Here is a 14,099-nt window from a genome sequence, read left to right on the forward strand (position 1 = left end):
CTGAGGCTGTCTGTGAAACCACGATCCTTCTGTCTCAGCCTCCCAAATGCTGGGATTACAAGCATATGCCACCACGCCTGGCTTTAGTCTCCTCCTCCTCCTCCTCCTTATTCTCCTCCTCCTCCTCCTCCTCCTCCTCCTCCTCCTCCTCCTCCTCCTCCTCCTTAGTCTCCTCCTCCTCCTCCTCCTCCTCCTCCTTAGTCTCCTCCTCCTCCTCCTCCTCCTTCTCCTCCTTAGTCGTCTCCTCCTCCTCCTCCTCCTCCTCCTTCTTCTTCTTCTTCTTCTTTTTTTTTTTTTTGGTGGTACTGGGGTTCCTGCAAACCCTTCTACCTCTGGGCTACACTCCCAGACCTATTTTATATTTTTATTTGGAAATAGGGTCTCTTAAGCCAGCGAGGCTGGCTTCAAGTCTGCATGATCCTCCTGTCTCTGCCTCCCAAGTGTGGGGATTACAAGCGTGCGGCACCACACCCAGCATCAGAATTACATTTTGTATGTGATCATAAGACCTTTAAATAATCCTTCAATTTTCCATGTTTTCTGAAAAATTTCTGTTTATCTCTCCAAATAGAAATTAATACCATGGAGACTAAAGTATATGAAATATAAATATTGAAATAAAAGTGAGTCTGAAAGATGGCTAATCTACTAGATTAGCTCAGAGAGAAACAGGCAGGTGGCAGGAGGAGCGGGGATTGGTGGGTATTTTTTATTTTGAGACAGGCCAGGCACATTGGTGCACGCTTGTAATCTCAGTACTTGGGAGGCTGAGACAGAAGGATCGAGGGTTTACAGTCATCCTTAGCAACTCAGTGAGACCCGGTTTCAAAATAAAGAATAAAAAATAGGGCAGGGAGTGTAGCTCAGAGGTCAAATGCCCCTGGGTTCCATCCCCAGACCTACAGGAAAAAAAATAAATAAATAAAATTAAAAAATAAAATAGGCCTAGGGTATAGCTTGGAGATAAGAGTGCCCCTGGGTTCCGTACCTAGTACCCCATACATACACACACACACAGTAACAACATTTTCAGACAGGGCTCATTAAGCCTCAGTATGTTGCTGGGGCTGACCTTGAACCTGTGTCCTATCTTAGCCTCCCAAGTACTGGGATTACAGGTATATACCACTGTGGCTGGTTTAGAGGCCCTGTTTCAAAATAAAAAGGACTCATCCTGTATATCCTTTTTTTTTTCCTTTCAGGGTTAGGGGTTGAACCCAGGACCCTTTGAACTACAGCCTCAGATATATATATATATATATATATATATTTTTTTTTTTTTTTTTTTTTTTTTTTTTTTGGTGGTACTAGAGATGGAACTTAGGGGCATTCCACCTTGGAGCTACACCCTATTTTTTATTCTTCATTTTAAAACAGGATCTCACTGAGTTGCAAATGGCCTCACTAAGTACCTGAGGCTGTCCACAAACCACAATCTTCCTGTCTCAGCCTCCCAAATGCTGGACAAGCGTGCGCCACCACGCCCGGCTGCCTCAGCCCTATTTTATTTTTTGTTTGTTTGTTTGTTTTTGTGTATGCGTGTGTGTGGTACTGGGGGTGGAACCCAGGGGCTTTTCTACCTCTGGGCTACACTCTCAGACCTATTTTATATTTTATATGGAAACAGAGTCTCACTAAGTTGCCGAGAGCTTCACTTTTTAGCTGAGGCTGGCTTCGAACCTGTGCGATCCTCCTGTCTCAGCCTCCCAAGTGCTGGAATTACAAGCGTGCGCCACCACGCCCGGCTCTCATATGGGTTTTTGTTTGTTTCCGTTTGTGTGTGAGGGGGTACTGGCTATATACCCCCAGCCCACCCCCTTTTTTCTGTTGGAAACAAGGTCTGGCCTTCTTGCTGAGGCTGTCCTCAAACCTAAAACCCTTCTGCTCATTCTCCCAAGTACTGGTAGTACACACATGTACCACCACACCTGGATTCATGTGTTTTGTTTTGTTTTTTTTGGTGGTACTGGGAATTGAACCCAGAAACATTGTAACTCACACCCCCACACCTATTTTTTTTTGGTGGGTCTGGGGATGGAACCCAGGGGCATTTGACCTCTGAGCTACAGCCCCTGCTCAATTTTTTATTCTTTATTTTGAAACAGGGCCTCACTGAGTTGCAGAGGGCCTCACTAAGTAGCTGAGGCTGTCTGCGAACCGCAAACCTCAGGCCTCGGCCTCCCAAATGCTGGGATTACAAGTGTGTGCCACCATGCCTGGCCAGACCTATTTTTTATTTTTTATTTTTGGTGGTACTGGGGGTGGAACCCATAGGCTTTCTATCTTCGGGCTATACTCCTAGACCCATTTTTATATTTTATTTGGAAACAGGGTCTCACTAAGTTGCTGAGAGCCTCACTAAGTAGCTGAGGCTGGCTTTGAACCTGCGCGATCCTCCTGTCTCAGCCTCCCAAGTGCGGGGATTACAAGCATGCGTCACCACGCCCGGCTCTCTATTATTTATTTTGAAGGAGGGTTTCACTTAGTTGCAGAGGGCCTCACCAAGTTGCTGAGGCTGGCCGTGAACCTGAGATCCTCCTGTCTCAGTGTACCAAGTACTGGGATTACAAGTGTGTGCCACCATGCCCAACTCTTGTTTTGTTTTTTGATACTGGAGATTGGGGATTTTACCTCTGAGCTACATCTTCAGCCCAATTTTATTTCTTATTTGGAAACAGTCTCACTAAGTCATTGAGTATCTAATTTGCTCAGTTGGGCCTCAAATCTACATCCCTTCAGTTGCAGCCTCCCAAGTACTGAGATAAGGTGTGCACTACCACACCTGCCTCAAAAGAAAAAAAAAAATGTGCTTGGGTTTATGTTCAATTATAGAATCAGCCTATACTTCAGTCTATTAAACAGAGTAGTGGACCCAAAGTAAAATAATTAAAATAGTGCTATTATGTTTTCAGAGGCTGTTCAGGTCCCATATTCACAGTACAATCTTATCTGACGATACTGGACCATCTACAATTTTGGGAAAGTAAACAGGACCCAGGAAAAGCCTAAGTCATTTTCCTAAAGCAGCATGTGAAATACCTAAGCCAGGAGGTGACACCAGAGTTCGCGCGGGCTGTTCATTCCTGAGCCCTCCTGACACTGCCTCCCCGGGAGTGCCCAGCGGGCAGCACACACTGACGTGCAGCGGGGAGCCCACACTGCGGGCACGTGGCTCCCAGGGTGAAGCGCCATACTTCAAGGCTTCCCTTACCGCTCCCTTCATTCTGTGCACCAGCTCATACATCCGGATGCAGCCTTCCACTCTGACCCCACGGGAGGACTGAAGAGCTGTGGATTCCGAGGGCTGGGACTCATGTTTGTCCTACACAGAAAGAAGATGGGAAAAAGAATAAGCTCTAAAATTGGTAGAGTACGTGTTATCTCTTCTAGACAAAGATCACATCCCAACTTTTTCTCTCTTTTTTTTTTTTGTGTGGTACTGGGGATGGAACCCAGGGGCATTCTACCTCTGAGCTATACCCCCAGCCCTATTTTTATTCTTTATTTTGAAACAGGGTCTCACTGAGTTGCAAAAGGCCTCTCAAAGCAGTGGCTGAGGCTATTCACAAACCATGATCCTCCTGTCTCAGCCTCCCGAATGCTGGGATTATAAACGTGCGCCACCACACCCGACCTCCCACTCCTTTCATTTATATTTTATGATTCTGGGGATTGAATCCGGGGGGTTTCTACCTCAGAGAGATACCACCAGTCCTATTTTTTTTTTTTTTTTTTTTTTTTTGCGGGTCTGGGGATGGAACCCAGGGGGCATTCTATCTCCAAGCTACACCCCCTGCCTTATTTTTTATTCTTTATTTTGAAAAAGGGCCTCACTAAAAAGCTGAGACTGTCTGCAAACTGTGGTCCTCCGGTCTCAGCCTCCTGAGGATTCAAGTGTGAGCCACCACGCCTGACTCACCACCAGTCCTATTTTATTTTTTATTTTGAAATAGGATCTTGCTAAGCTGTCGAGAGTCGTACTAGGTTGCTGAGCTGGCCTCAAGTCTCCTACCTCCTAGCTCAGCCTCTCAGGTACTGGAATTACAGGTGTGCACCATCCAGCTCGAAGCCCAGCTTCAATCTCTCTCTCTCTTTTTTGTGGTACTGGGGATGGAACCCAGGGCACTCTACCTCCAAGCTATAACCCCGGCCCTATTACTTTTTTATTCTTTTTTTTTTTTTTTGGTGGTACTGGGATTCCTGGAAGCCCTTCTACCTCTGGGCTACACTCCCAGACCTATTTTTACATTTTTATTTGGAAACAGGGTCTCTTAAGCCAGCGCCTGCAGCTGGCTTCGAACCTGCGCGATCCTCCTGTCTCTGCCTCCCAAGCGCGGGGATGACAAGCGTGCGCCACCACGCCCAGCTAGTCTTTATTTTTGAAACAGGGTCTCACGGTGCACAATCCTCCTTTCTCAGCCTCCCAAATGTTGGTATTTGAATTATGAACCACTATACCCGGCTTTTTCTTTCTTTCTTTCTTTCTTTTTTTTGTGGTACTGCGGATGGAACCCAGGGGTATTCTACCTCTGAACTAACCCTATTTTTTATTCTTTATTTTGAAACAGGGTCTCACTAAGTTGTAGAGGACCTCAATAAGTAGATGAGGCTGGCCGTGAACCCGTGATCCTCCTGTCTCAGTCTCCCCTGAACTGGGATTACAAGCGTGCGCCAACAAACGTAGTCCCAACTTTGTGTGTGTGTAGTACTGGGATGGAACCCAGGGGTATTCTACCTCCGTCCTATACCTTGACCCCTGTTTATTTTGAAACAGCGTACTTGGGCATGGGAGGCTGAGACAGTAGAATCTCAGGTTCACAGCCAGCCTCAGCTACTTAGTGAGGCCCTCCACAACTTAGTGTGACCCTGTTTCAAAATAAAGAATACAAAAGGGCTGGCGTGGAGGGGCACGTTTGTAATCCCAGTACTTGGGAGGCTGAGATGGGAGGATCGCAGGTTCGAAGTCAGCTTCAGCTACTTAGTGAGACCTGTTTCCAAATAAAATATATAATAGGTCTGGAGGTGTAGCCTGGAGGTAGAATGCCCCTGGGTTCTATCCCCAGTACCCCCCCACACACACACACACAGAATAAAAAAATAGGGCAGGTGGTGTAGCTCAGAGGAGGTCAAATACCCCTGGGTTCCATCCCCAGACCCACAAAAAATAAAATAAACAATAAAAGTAGGGCTCAAGGTATAGCTAAGAATTAGAATGACCCTGGGTTCACTCTCCAGTACCACAAAAAACAAAACACACAAAAAACACCTAGTGAGCTTTTCACAACATTGACCTTGTTCATGAGTAGCTGAGGCTGTTCACAATCCACAGTCCACCTGTCTCAGCCTTCCGAATGCTGGGATTATAAGCAGGCACCACCACGCTTGCTGAGACCTTGTTTCAAAATAAAGAATAAAAAGCCGGATGTGGTGGTGCTGCTTGTAATCCCCGCGCTTGGGAGGCTGAGACAGGAGGATCATGCAGGTTCTAAGCCATCCTCAGCTACTTAGTGAGGCTCTCAGCAACTTAGTGAGACCCTGTTTCTTTTTTTTTTTTTTTTTTTTGGGGTGGTACTGGGGGTGGAACCCAGAGGCTTTCTACCTCCGGGCTATACTCCCAGACCTATTTTATATTTTATTTGGAAACAGGGTCTCACTAAGTTGCTGAGAGCCTCACTAAGTAGCTGAGGCTGGCTTTGAACCTTGTGCGAGCCTCCTGTCTCAGCCTCCCAAGCACAGGGATTACAAGCGTGCGCCACCACGCCCGGCTTTAGTGAGACCCTGTTTCCAAATAAAATATAAAATGGGTCTGGGAGTATAGCCCGGAGGTAGAAAACCTCTGGGTTCTACCCCCAGTACCACCAAAAAAAAATAGGGCTGAGCATGTGGGCATGTAATTTAGAGGTAGAATGTCCCTGGGTTCCATCCCTAATTCTGAAAAATAAAAATAAAATATAAAAAATAGGGCTGGGGGTATAGGTTAGAGGCACAATATTCCTGGGTTCAAGGGTTCAATTCCCAGTACCATACACAAAAAAATAAATTAATTGAAAGAGAGAGAGAGAGCCGGGCGTGGTGGCGCACGCTTGTAATCCCCACGCTTGGGAGGCTGAGACAGGAGGATCGCGCTGGTTCGGAGCCAGCCTCAGCTACTTAGTTAGTGAGGCTCTCAGCAACGTAGTGAGACCCTGTTTCCAAATAAAAATATAAAATGGGTCTGGGAGTATAGCCTGGAGGTAGAAAGCCCCTGGGTTCCGCCCCCAACACCACCAAAAATAAAAAATAAAAAAAATAAATAAAAAATAAAAAAGAGAGAGAGAGAGAAAAGTTGATCTTTTAGATTTAATTCCAAATGCATTCCTGGACTTCTGGGATATGAATTAGTTAACTCCTCCTTATCCTTTGTTTTGCTTAGTGAGGCCTCTGCAACTTAATGAGACCTGTTTCAAAATAAAGAATGAAAAATAGGGCTGGGGGTGTAGCAGAGAGGTAGAATCTCCCTGGGTTTTATACCCAGTACCACAAACAAACAAACAAAAAAACCTATCTGCTCATGAAATTAGTTGCTCTTTTGGCTCCAAGAACAGAGGGAAACTTCCCCCTAGTCTTTATAAAGAGAACGCTGAGGGATGATGTAGTAAACACTGTTCCTACAAACAGCTGCAATGAGACACAATCCTTTTTGCCAGGGTGAGTAGGACAATATTACACCTTTGGTCTTAAGCTAAATAAACTTTACCTGGGCTCCATCTGGTGTTGCAGGAGATGCTGGTGAGAAGGGAGAGCTTCTGTCGGGAGATCTGGGTACAAGCAAGGGTTGGTCTGGGGCGAACGAAGATCCAAAGGACGATGATGATTCAGAAGGAAGGGAGTTCTCTTGTGTGTAGGGTAAGATGTGATCTACCACCCATCCAGAGTAAGAAGACAGCTTGGGAAGAGATACACATTCTTCTAAAACATCCTAGAGAGAAGGAGGAGGTTAAGCCAACTTGCATGTCCTCTGATCTGTGCATAATCTACCACATACCTTAGTGAACATCTAAGGCCCAAATAAGTAAATAAATACCAAAGACCTAAAGTTGGTACATTAACAGTTAGAGATGAAAAGCATATACAGTGGTTTCTTGATAATGACCTTAAAACTATCCCTTAAAGAAAATCAGATTAAGCCAGGCGTGGTGGTGCACACTTATAATCCCAGTACTTGGGAGGCTGAGACAGCAGGAATGCAGGTTCGAGGCCAGCCTCAGCTACTTAGTGACCCTCTCTGAAACTCAGTGAGACCCTGTTTCAAATAAAGAATAAAAAAATAGGGCTGGAGCCGGGCGTGGTGGCGCACATTTGTAATCCCAGTGCTTGAGAGGATCACCCAGGTTTGAAGCCAGCCTCAGCTGTTGAGTGAGGCTCTCAGCAACTTAGTGAGTCCCTGTTTCCAAATAAAGTATAAAATAGGTCTGGGAGTATAGCCTGGAGGTAGAAAAGCCCCTGGGTTCCACCCTCAGTACCACAGGGGGAAAAAAGCACTGGGAGTGTAACTTGGAGGTAGAATGCCCCTGAGTTCAACCCCCAGTACTGCCAAAAAAAATGAAAAAAAGAAAAAGAAATCAGATTAAACAACTGTAATTACAGCATGTCTAAATACTGTCATTCAAATAAATTTGAAAGTAAAACACTGGAATAGAAGAGGTAACAAATTCTGAAGTAAACTATAATCATATACACAATCTGTAGAATATTATTTACTTTTTTTTTGCGATACCAGAGATGGAACCCTTCTGAGCTATACCCCTAGCCTGATTTTTTATTCTTTATTTTGAAACAGGGTCTTACTGAGTTGCAAAGGGCCTCACTAAGAAGCTGAGGCTGTCCGCAAACTGCAATCCTCGTGTCTCACCCTCCCAAATGCTGGGATTACAGGCAGGAGGATCCAAAATTCAAGGCCAGACTGGGTAACTTAACAAGACTGTCTCTAAATAAATAAATAATCAAGGATTTGGATTTGGGATATAGCTCAGTAATAGAACACCCATGGATTTAATCCCCAGTACGAAAAACAAAAGAGAGCGCCAGGCATGGTGGCACTTGTAATCCCAGTACTTGGGAGGCTGAAAGAGAATTACAGGTTCATAGCCAGCCTCATCAACTTAGTAAGGCCCTCACAATAATAAAATAATAAAACAAAAAATAAAAATAAAATAATAAAAAATAAAAAAATAATAGCTCTGGGGTGCAGCTCAGAGGAGTGCCCATGGGTTCTATCCCCAGGACTACAAAAAAGAAAAGGAAAGAAAAGATAAGGAGAGAGAGAAAACACATAGTGAAAACCAAATAATATACATGAGGGGGTATGTGTGTTTGATACGTGCACACATATTTCCTAGCTCTGCCCACTGAGAAGGCCTCAGAGCAATGGTACCCAAGCAACAGTAAGCATGCTTCGGTTTCCAGATCTTCATTTGTAAATACTATAACCAACTTTTTTTTCTCCCCAGTAGTGAGGATTGAACCCAGAGGGCATTCTATCTCCCAATTACACCCCCATCCTTTTTTTTTTTTTTTTCTGGGTCTAGGGATGGAACCCAGGGGCATTTGACCTCTGAGCTACAACCGCTGCCCTATTTTTATTCTTTATTTTGAAATGGGGTCTCACTAAGTTGCTGAGGGACTAACTAGCTGAAGCTGTTCATAAACTGCGATCCTCCAGTCTCGTCCTCCCAAATGCTGGGATTACAAGCGTGTGCCACCACGCCCGCTTCCCATCCAATTTTTTATTCTTTATTTTGGAACAGGGTCTCACCAAGTTTCAAAGGGTCTCATTAAGTACCGAGGCTGGCCAAGAACCTGCGATCCTCCTGTCTCAGTCTCTCAAGTACTGGGATCACAAGCGTGGGTTATCACACCCGGCTTATAACCCACTTTAAAAGAGCCAAGTTCAAAGCTGGGCATGGTGGTGCACACTTGTAATCCCAGCATTTGGGAGGCTGAGACAGGAGGATCGCAGTTTGTGGATAGCCTCGGCTATTTAATGAGGCTCTCTGCAACAACTCAATAAGACCCTGTTTCAAAATAAAGAATAAAAAATAGGACTGAGTGTGTGTAGAAAGCCCCCGGAGTTCCATCCCCAGTTCCAAAGGGGAGGGGGCAAGTTCTCCAGGCCTAAAATGCCAAGTTTTTAGAGGCTAAGGCAGGAGGACCCCCCCCCTTTTTTTGGTGGTACTGAGGATGGAACCCAGGGGCCTTCTGCTCCAGGATATACTCCCAGACCTATTTATACTTTATTTGGAAACAGGGTCTCACTAAATTGCTGAGAGCCTCACTAAGTAGCTGAGGCTGGCTTCAAACCTGTGTGATCCTCCTGTCTCAGCCTCCCAAGCGCTGGGATTACAAGTGTGCACCACCATGCCCACTTCTCCCTCTCCCTCTCCCTCTCCCCCTCCCCCCCTCTCCCTCTCCCTCTCCCTCTCCCTCTCGATCTCCGGATCGAACCCAGGGGCATTCTACCTCCAAGCTACACTACCAGCTCTTTTATTATTATTGGGGGGGGGGGGGGGCTGAGGGTGTAGCTCGGAGATAGAATGTCCCTGAATTCCATTCCCTGTACCACAAACAAAACAAAACAAAAAACACAACCTGAGTCTTGTGGTTTGAAAACACCAGACAATGCTGGGAGTCAACCTGTATTGACTGTAGAGTCTGTATTGTTTAAAACTTTCAAAGACAGGGAAATAGTTTTAGAATCTGACTTCCCACAGGAGACAGAATATCCTATCTGTTGCTAGAATGACAGAATTTGGGGATAAGGGTTATGCCTTAGCTGTCTCCAGATGTCTCTTCACGTCGAGTACAGTACTTTGCAAATACTAGGTAGTGGCCACACCCGACCCCTTCCCAGGTCCGTCCAAAATAATCTAAGTTTGCTCATTTGATTGGCCGGTCACGAAGAGGGTCATCTTAACCGCTCGCCGCTAAATCCGGAGCTCCCAGCACTTGGGATACACAGAACATTAACGACCCTGAGGCCAGGGTTGCTTTGACAACAGAGGAGGCGCCTAACTCTGGCTTGGGTGGTAATGAAGCATTCGCACCGGAAAGCATCTCCTAAAGTGAAGCACCCCAGAACAGCTACAATAGACTGGAGGGAACACTAGCGCCGGGGCTGGGCCTGAACGCCCGCTGTTCCCGCGCGGGGCGCGACGCGGACCGGGGAAGAGCAGGTCCGGTTGCGGGTCGGCAGGCCCACCCCTGCGGGGCCGCCGCTCACCTCGCCCCGCAGCAACCAGTCGCGGTGGTAGCAGAGGCGACCTTTGTTGGAACTGCGAAGCGCCTGCAGGGTCTCCCAGCAGCGACCCTCAGACGGCATGGCCCGCGTTGCCAAAGCCTCTTTGAGGCGCCACAGGTGACAAAACAAGCCCTCGAATCAGCCGCCGGGAAGGGCCGCGGCTTCCGCTTCCGGGGCGCGCACGCGACGCAGCGCGGCCCCGCCCCTAACGGCCGCAAGCCCCGCCTCCTCCGGCGTGCCTGGGCGTCGACGCGCATGCGCGGCGCCGTGCCGCTGTGGCTAATGTGAGCAGCTTTCAGGAAAGCTGATACCAGTCTTTAAGAATGTAGGGCGGGGCGTGGTGGCGCATGCTTGTAATCCCTGTATTAGGGAGCCCGAGATGGGAGGATCACGGTTTGCGGCCACCCTCAGCTATTTATCCGTAATTTAGTGAGACCCTGTTTCAAAATAAAGAATACAAAATAAGGCCGCAGGTGTAGGTTGGAGGTCAAATGCCCTTGGGTTCCATCCCCCGACCCACAAAAAAAAAAAAAAGACTGTAGGGCTGGGCATGTTGGCCCATGCTTGTAATCCATCCCAGATTTGGGCGACTGAGACGGGAGGATCGCGGTTCGAGGACAGTCTCAGCTACTTAGGCCCTTTGCAACTCAGTGAGACCCTGTTTCAAAATAAAGAATAAAAAAATAGGACAGAGGATGTAGCTCAGTGATCGAATGCCCCTGGGTTCCATCTCCAGACAGGCAGAATGTAGGAAATCAAGCTAAGCGTGGTGGTGCATGCTTGTAATCCCAGCATTTGGGAGAAAGACAGCTACTACTTAGTGAGGCCCTCTACAACTCAGTGAGACTGTTTCGCCAGTACCAAAAAAAAAAACAGACATTTTTCTTTTCTTTTCTTTTGGTGGTACTAGGGTTGGAACCCAGAGACTTTCTACATCCGGGCTCCACTCCCAGACCTATTTTAAATTTTATTTGGAAACAGGGTCTCACTAAGTTGCTGAGAGCCTCACTAAGTAGCTGAGGCTGGCTTCGAACCTGTGCAATCCTCCTGTCTCAGCCTCCCAAGCGCAGGGATTACAAGCGTGCGCCACCACGCCTGGCTTGACATTTTTCACATTTTTATTTGGAAACAGGGTCTAAGTTGCTATGAGCTTAAGTAGCTGAGGCTGGCTTCAAACCCGTGCGATCTTCCTGTTTCAGTCTCCCAAGTGCTGGGATTACAAGCGTGCGCCACCACATGTAGATTCAATTTTTATTTTAAAAGAGGTCTCACTATATTGCAAAGGGCCTCGCTAAATTGCTGCGGCTGGCTCCAAACCTGTAATTCTCTTATCTCAGTCTCCCTGGTACTAGGATTACAGTTATTTGCACCACATGAAACTGCCCTGGACTTTTTCATTTTTTCTTTTTTTGCAGTACTTAGGATTGGACCCAGAGGCATTCTACCTCTGAGATACACCCTCAGCCCTATTTTTTAAAATTTTATTTATTTATTGTGGTACTGGGGATTGAACCCAGGGACATTCTATCTCCAAGCTTCACCCTCAGCCCTATTTTTTATTCTGAAATGCGGTCTCACTAAATTGTAGAGAGCCTCACTAAGTAGCTGAGGCTGGTTGCAAACCCGCAATTCTGTCTCGGCCTCCCAAGTACTGAGATTACGAGTGTGCACCACCATGCCTGGCTTCCAGCTCTATTTTTTTATTTTTTGTGATATTGAGGACTGAATCCAGAGGCATTCTACCTCCCCATTTTCTTTATTTGGAAGCAGGGTCTCGCTAGGTTGCTGAGAGTCTTACTACTTGCTGAGGTTGTCCTCAAACCTGAGATCCTCCATTTTCATCCTCCCAAGTACTGGGATTCCAGATGTGTGCCATCATACCTGGTTCTTATTATTTTGAAACAGGGTCTCACTAAGTTGAGGACGGCCTCACTAGGTAGCTGAGGCTGGCCAAGAACCTGCCATCCTCCCAACCTCCCAAATACCGGATTACAAGTGTGCACTATCATGCCGGGCTGGACTTTTCTCTAATAAAATGTTTGACAAAGTAAAATAGAACATTGTTGGGAAATCCTCCAGGAACAGACTCTAAGATATGCCCTTCCATCACAAGTTACATAGCTGGCTCGACACTACACTCAAGAGGTTTTTACTAGTTTGGCCAATATAAGGTTCAAGTTGGCCTTGGTGGTGCATGCCTCTAATCTCACTATTTGAGAGGCTGAGACAGGAGGATCAGAGATTCAAGGACAGATTCAGCAACTTAGACATTAAGCAACTGAGCAAGATCCTGTTTCAAAACAAAAAATTTGAGCTGGATGTGGTGGTGTATGATTGTAATCCCAGAACTTGGGAGGCTTAGACAGGAGGATCGCAGGTTTGGGGCCAGCCTCAGCTATTTAGTGAGGTGCTTTGCAATTTAGTGAGATCCTGTTTCAAAAATAAAAAGATAGGGCTGGAGTAACTCAGGGGTAGAATGACACCAGGTTCAATCCCTGGTCACACACACACACACACACACACACACACACACACACACACACACAGCCTGTATTCCCAGTCCTTGGGAGGCTGAGACAAGAGGATCACAGGTCCAAGGCCAGCTTTAGCAATTTAGTGAGCCACTGTTTCAAAATTTAAAAAAGAGCTGAGAAAGCCGGGCACGGTGGCACACACTTGTAATCCCAACATTTGGGAGGCTGACACAGGAGGATTGCACAGGTTCAAAGCAAACCTCAGCTACTTAGTGAGGCTCTCAACAACTTAGTGAGACCCTGTTCCCAAATAAAGTATAAAAAATAAGTCTGGGAGTATAGCCCGGAGGTTAAAAAAAAAAAAAAAAAGCCCCTGGGTTCTACCCCTAGTACCAAAAAATAAAATAAAAATAAAATAAAAAAGGGGCTGGGAGCTGTGCATTGTGCTGCACACTTGTAATCCCAGCATTTGGGAGGTTGAGACAAGGATCGTGGTTTGCGGATAGCCTCAGATACTTAGTGAGGCCCTTTGCAACTCAGTGAGACCCTGTTTCAAAATAAATAAAGAATAAAAGAGAGGGCTGGGGGTGTAGCTCGGAGATAGAATGCCCCTGGGTTCTATACCCAGTACCACAAAATAAAATTAAAATTAAAAAGTGCTGGGGGTGTAGCTCAGAAGTAGACTGCCCCTGGGTTCAATCCCCCATGCCACAAAACAAAACAAAAAAAATAAAATAAAAGCACATCCCATTCTGTTCCTGAGAGTTTAAGTGGTCTGCCCAAAACGTGGAGCAGTGCCTTACAAAGTATATTTCCTCCAGATATTGAGTGATTTATCATGTGAAAGCACACAAAGGAGACAGGACAGAACTGAGCTAAAAAGAAGAGGTCATTTACCAGCCCTCTTTCCTGCATTCACTTTATCGTTATTAAAGGAGAAATGGTGAGTGGGTAAAGAAAAACATCCAAAGAAGCCTTAAATATAATTACAATTATAAAATCTTTTTGTAAAACCACACAAATCTTCCAAGAATAAATGCATTCCAGAGATACAAAGAGAAACAAACACCAATGAGATTGGGATTACAGCTGTGAAGGCCGCGCTTAGGAGCGAATGACCTGGCGGGCCTTCTGGGAGGGCGACAGCGCGCCTTACCAAACCCCCAGGGAAAAGCAATGGAAGATGCTGAGGCCCGGCAGGGCTCAGCTGGTTCAGATCAGCCAACACCGGGGAGGGAGGGAGGGAGGGAGGGAGGGAGGGAGGGAGGGAGGGAGGGAGAGAGAGAGAGAGAGAGAGAGAGAGAGAGAGTGTGTGTGTGTGTGTGTGTGTGTGTGTGTGTGTGTGTGTG

The 14,099-nt window shown here is 46.4% G+C and overlaps 1 protein-coding gene across 2 annotated transcripts in view; it reads right to left on the reverse strand.

The window, feature by feature from the left end:
- GLE1 (GLE1 RNA export mediator) overlaps window positions 1–10,357 on the reverse strand; it is a gene marked incomplete at both ends in the record, with an annotated part of 32,611 nt that extends 22,254 nt beyond the window's left edge. For both annotated transcript variants that reach the window (XM_080709404.1, XM_080709403.1), the window contains 3 exons: window positions 3,212–3,322; window positions 6,737–6,958; window positions 10,259–10,357. In XM_080709404.1, the coding sequence (XP_080565530.1) occupies window positions 3,212–3,322; window positions 6,737–6,958; window positions 10,259–10,357 (432 nt within the window). The remainder of the gene's footprint in view (window positions 1–3,211; window positions 3,323–6,736; window positions 6,959–10,258) is intronic.
- Window positions 10,358–14,099: the final 3,742 nt, after the last annotated feature.

Source organism: Muscardinus avellanarius (genome assembly GCF_963383645.1).
Source record: "Muscardinus avellanarius genome assembly, chromosome: 13".
Taxonomy (NCBI): domain Eukaryota; kingdom Metazoa; phylum Chordata; class Mammalia; order Rodentia; family Gliridae; genus Muscardinus; species Muscardinus avellanarius.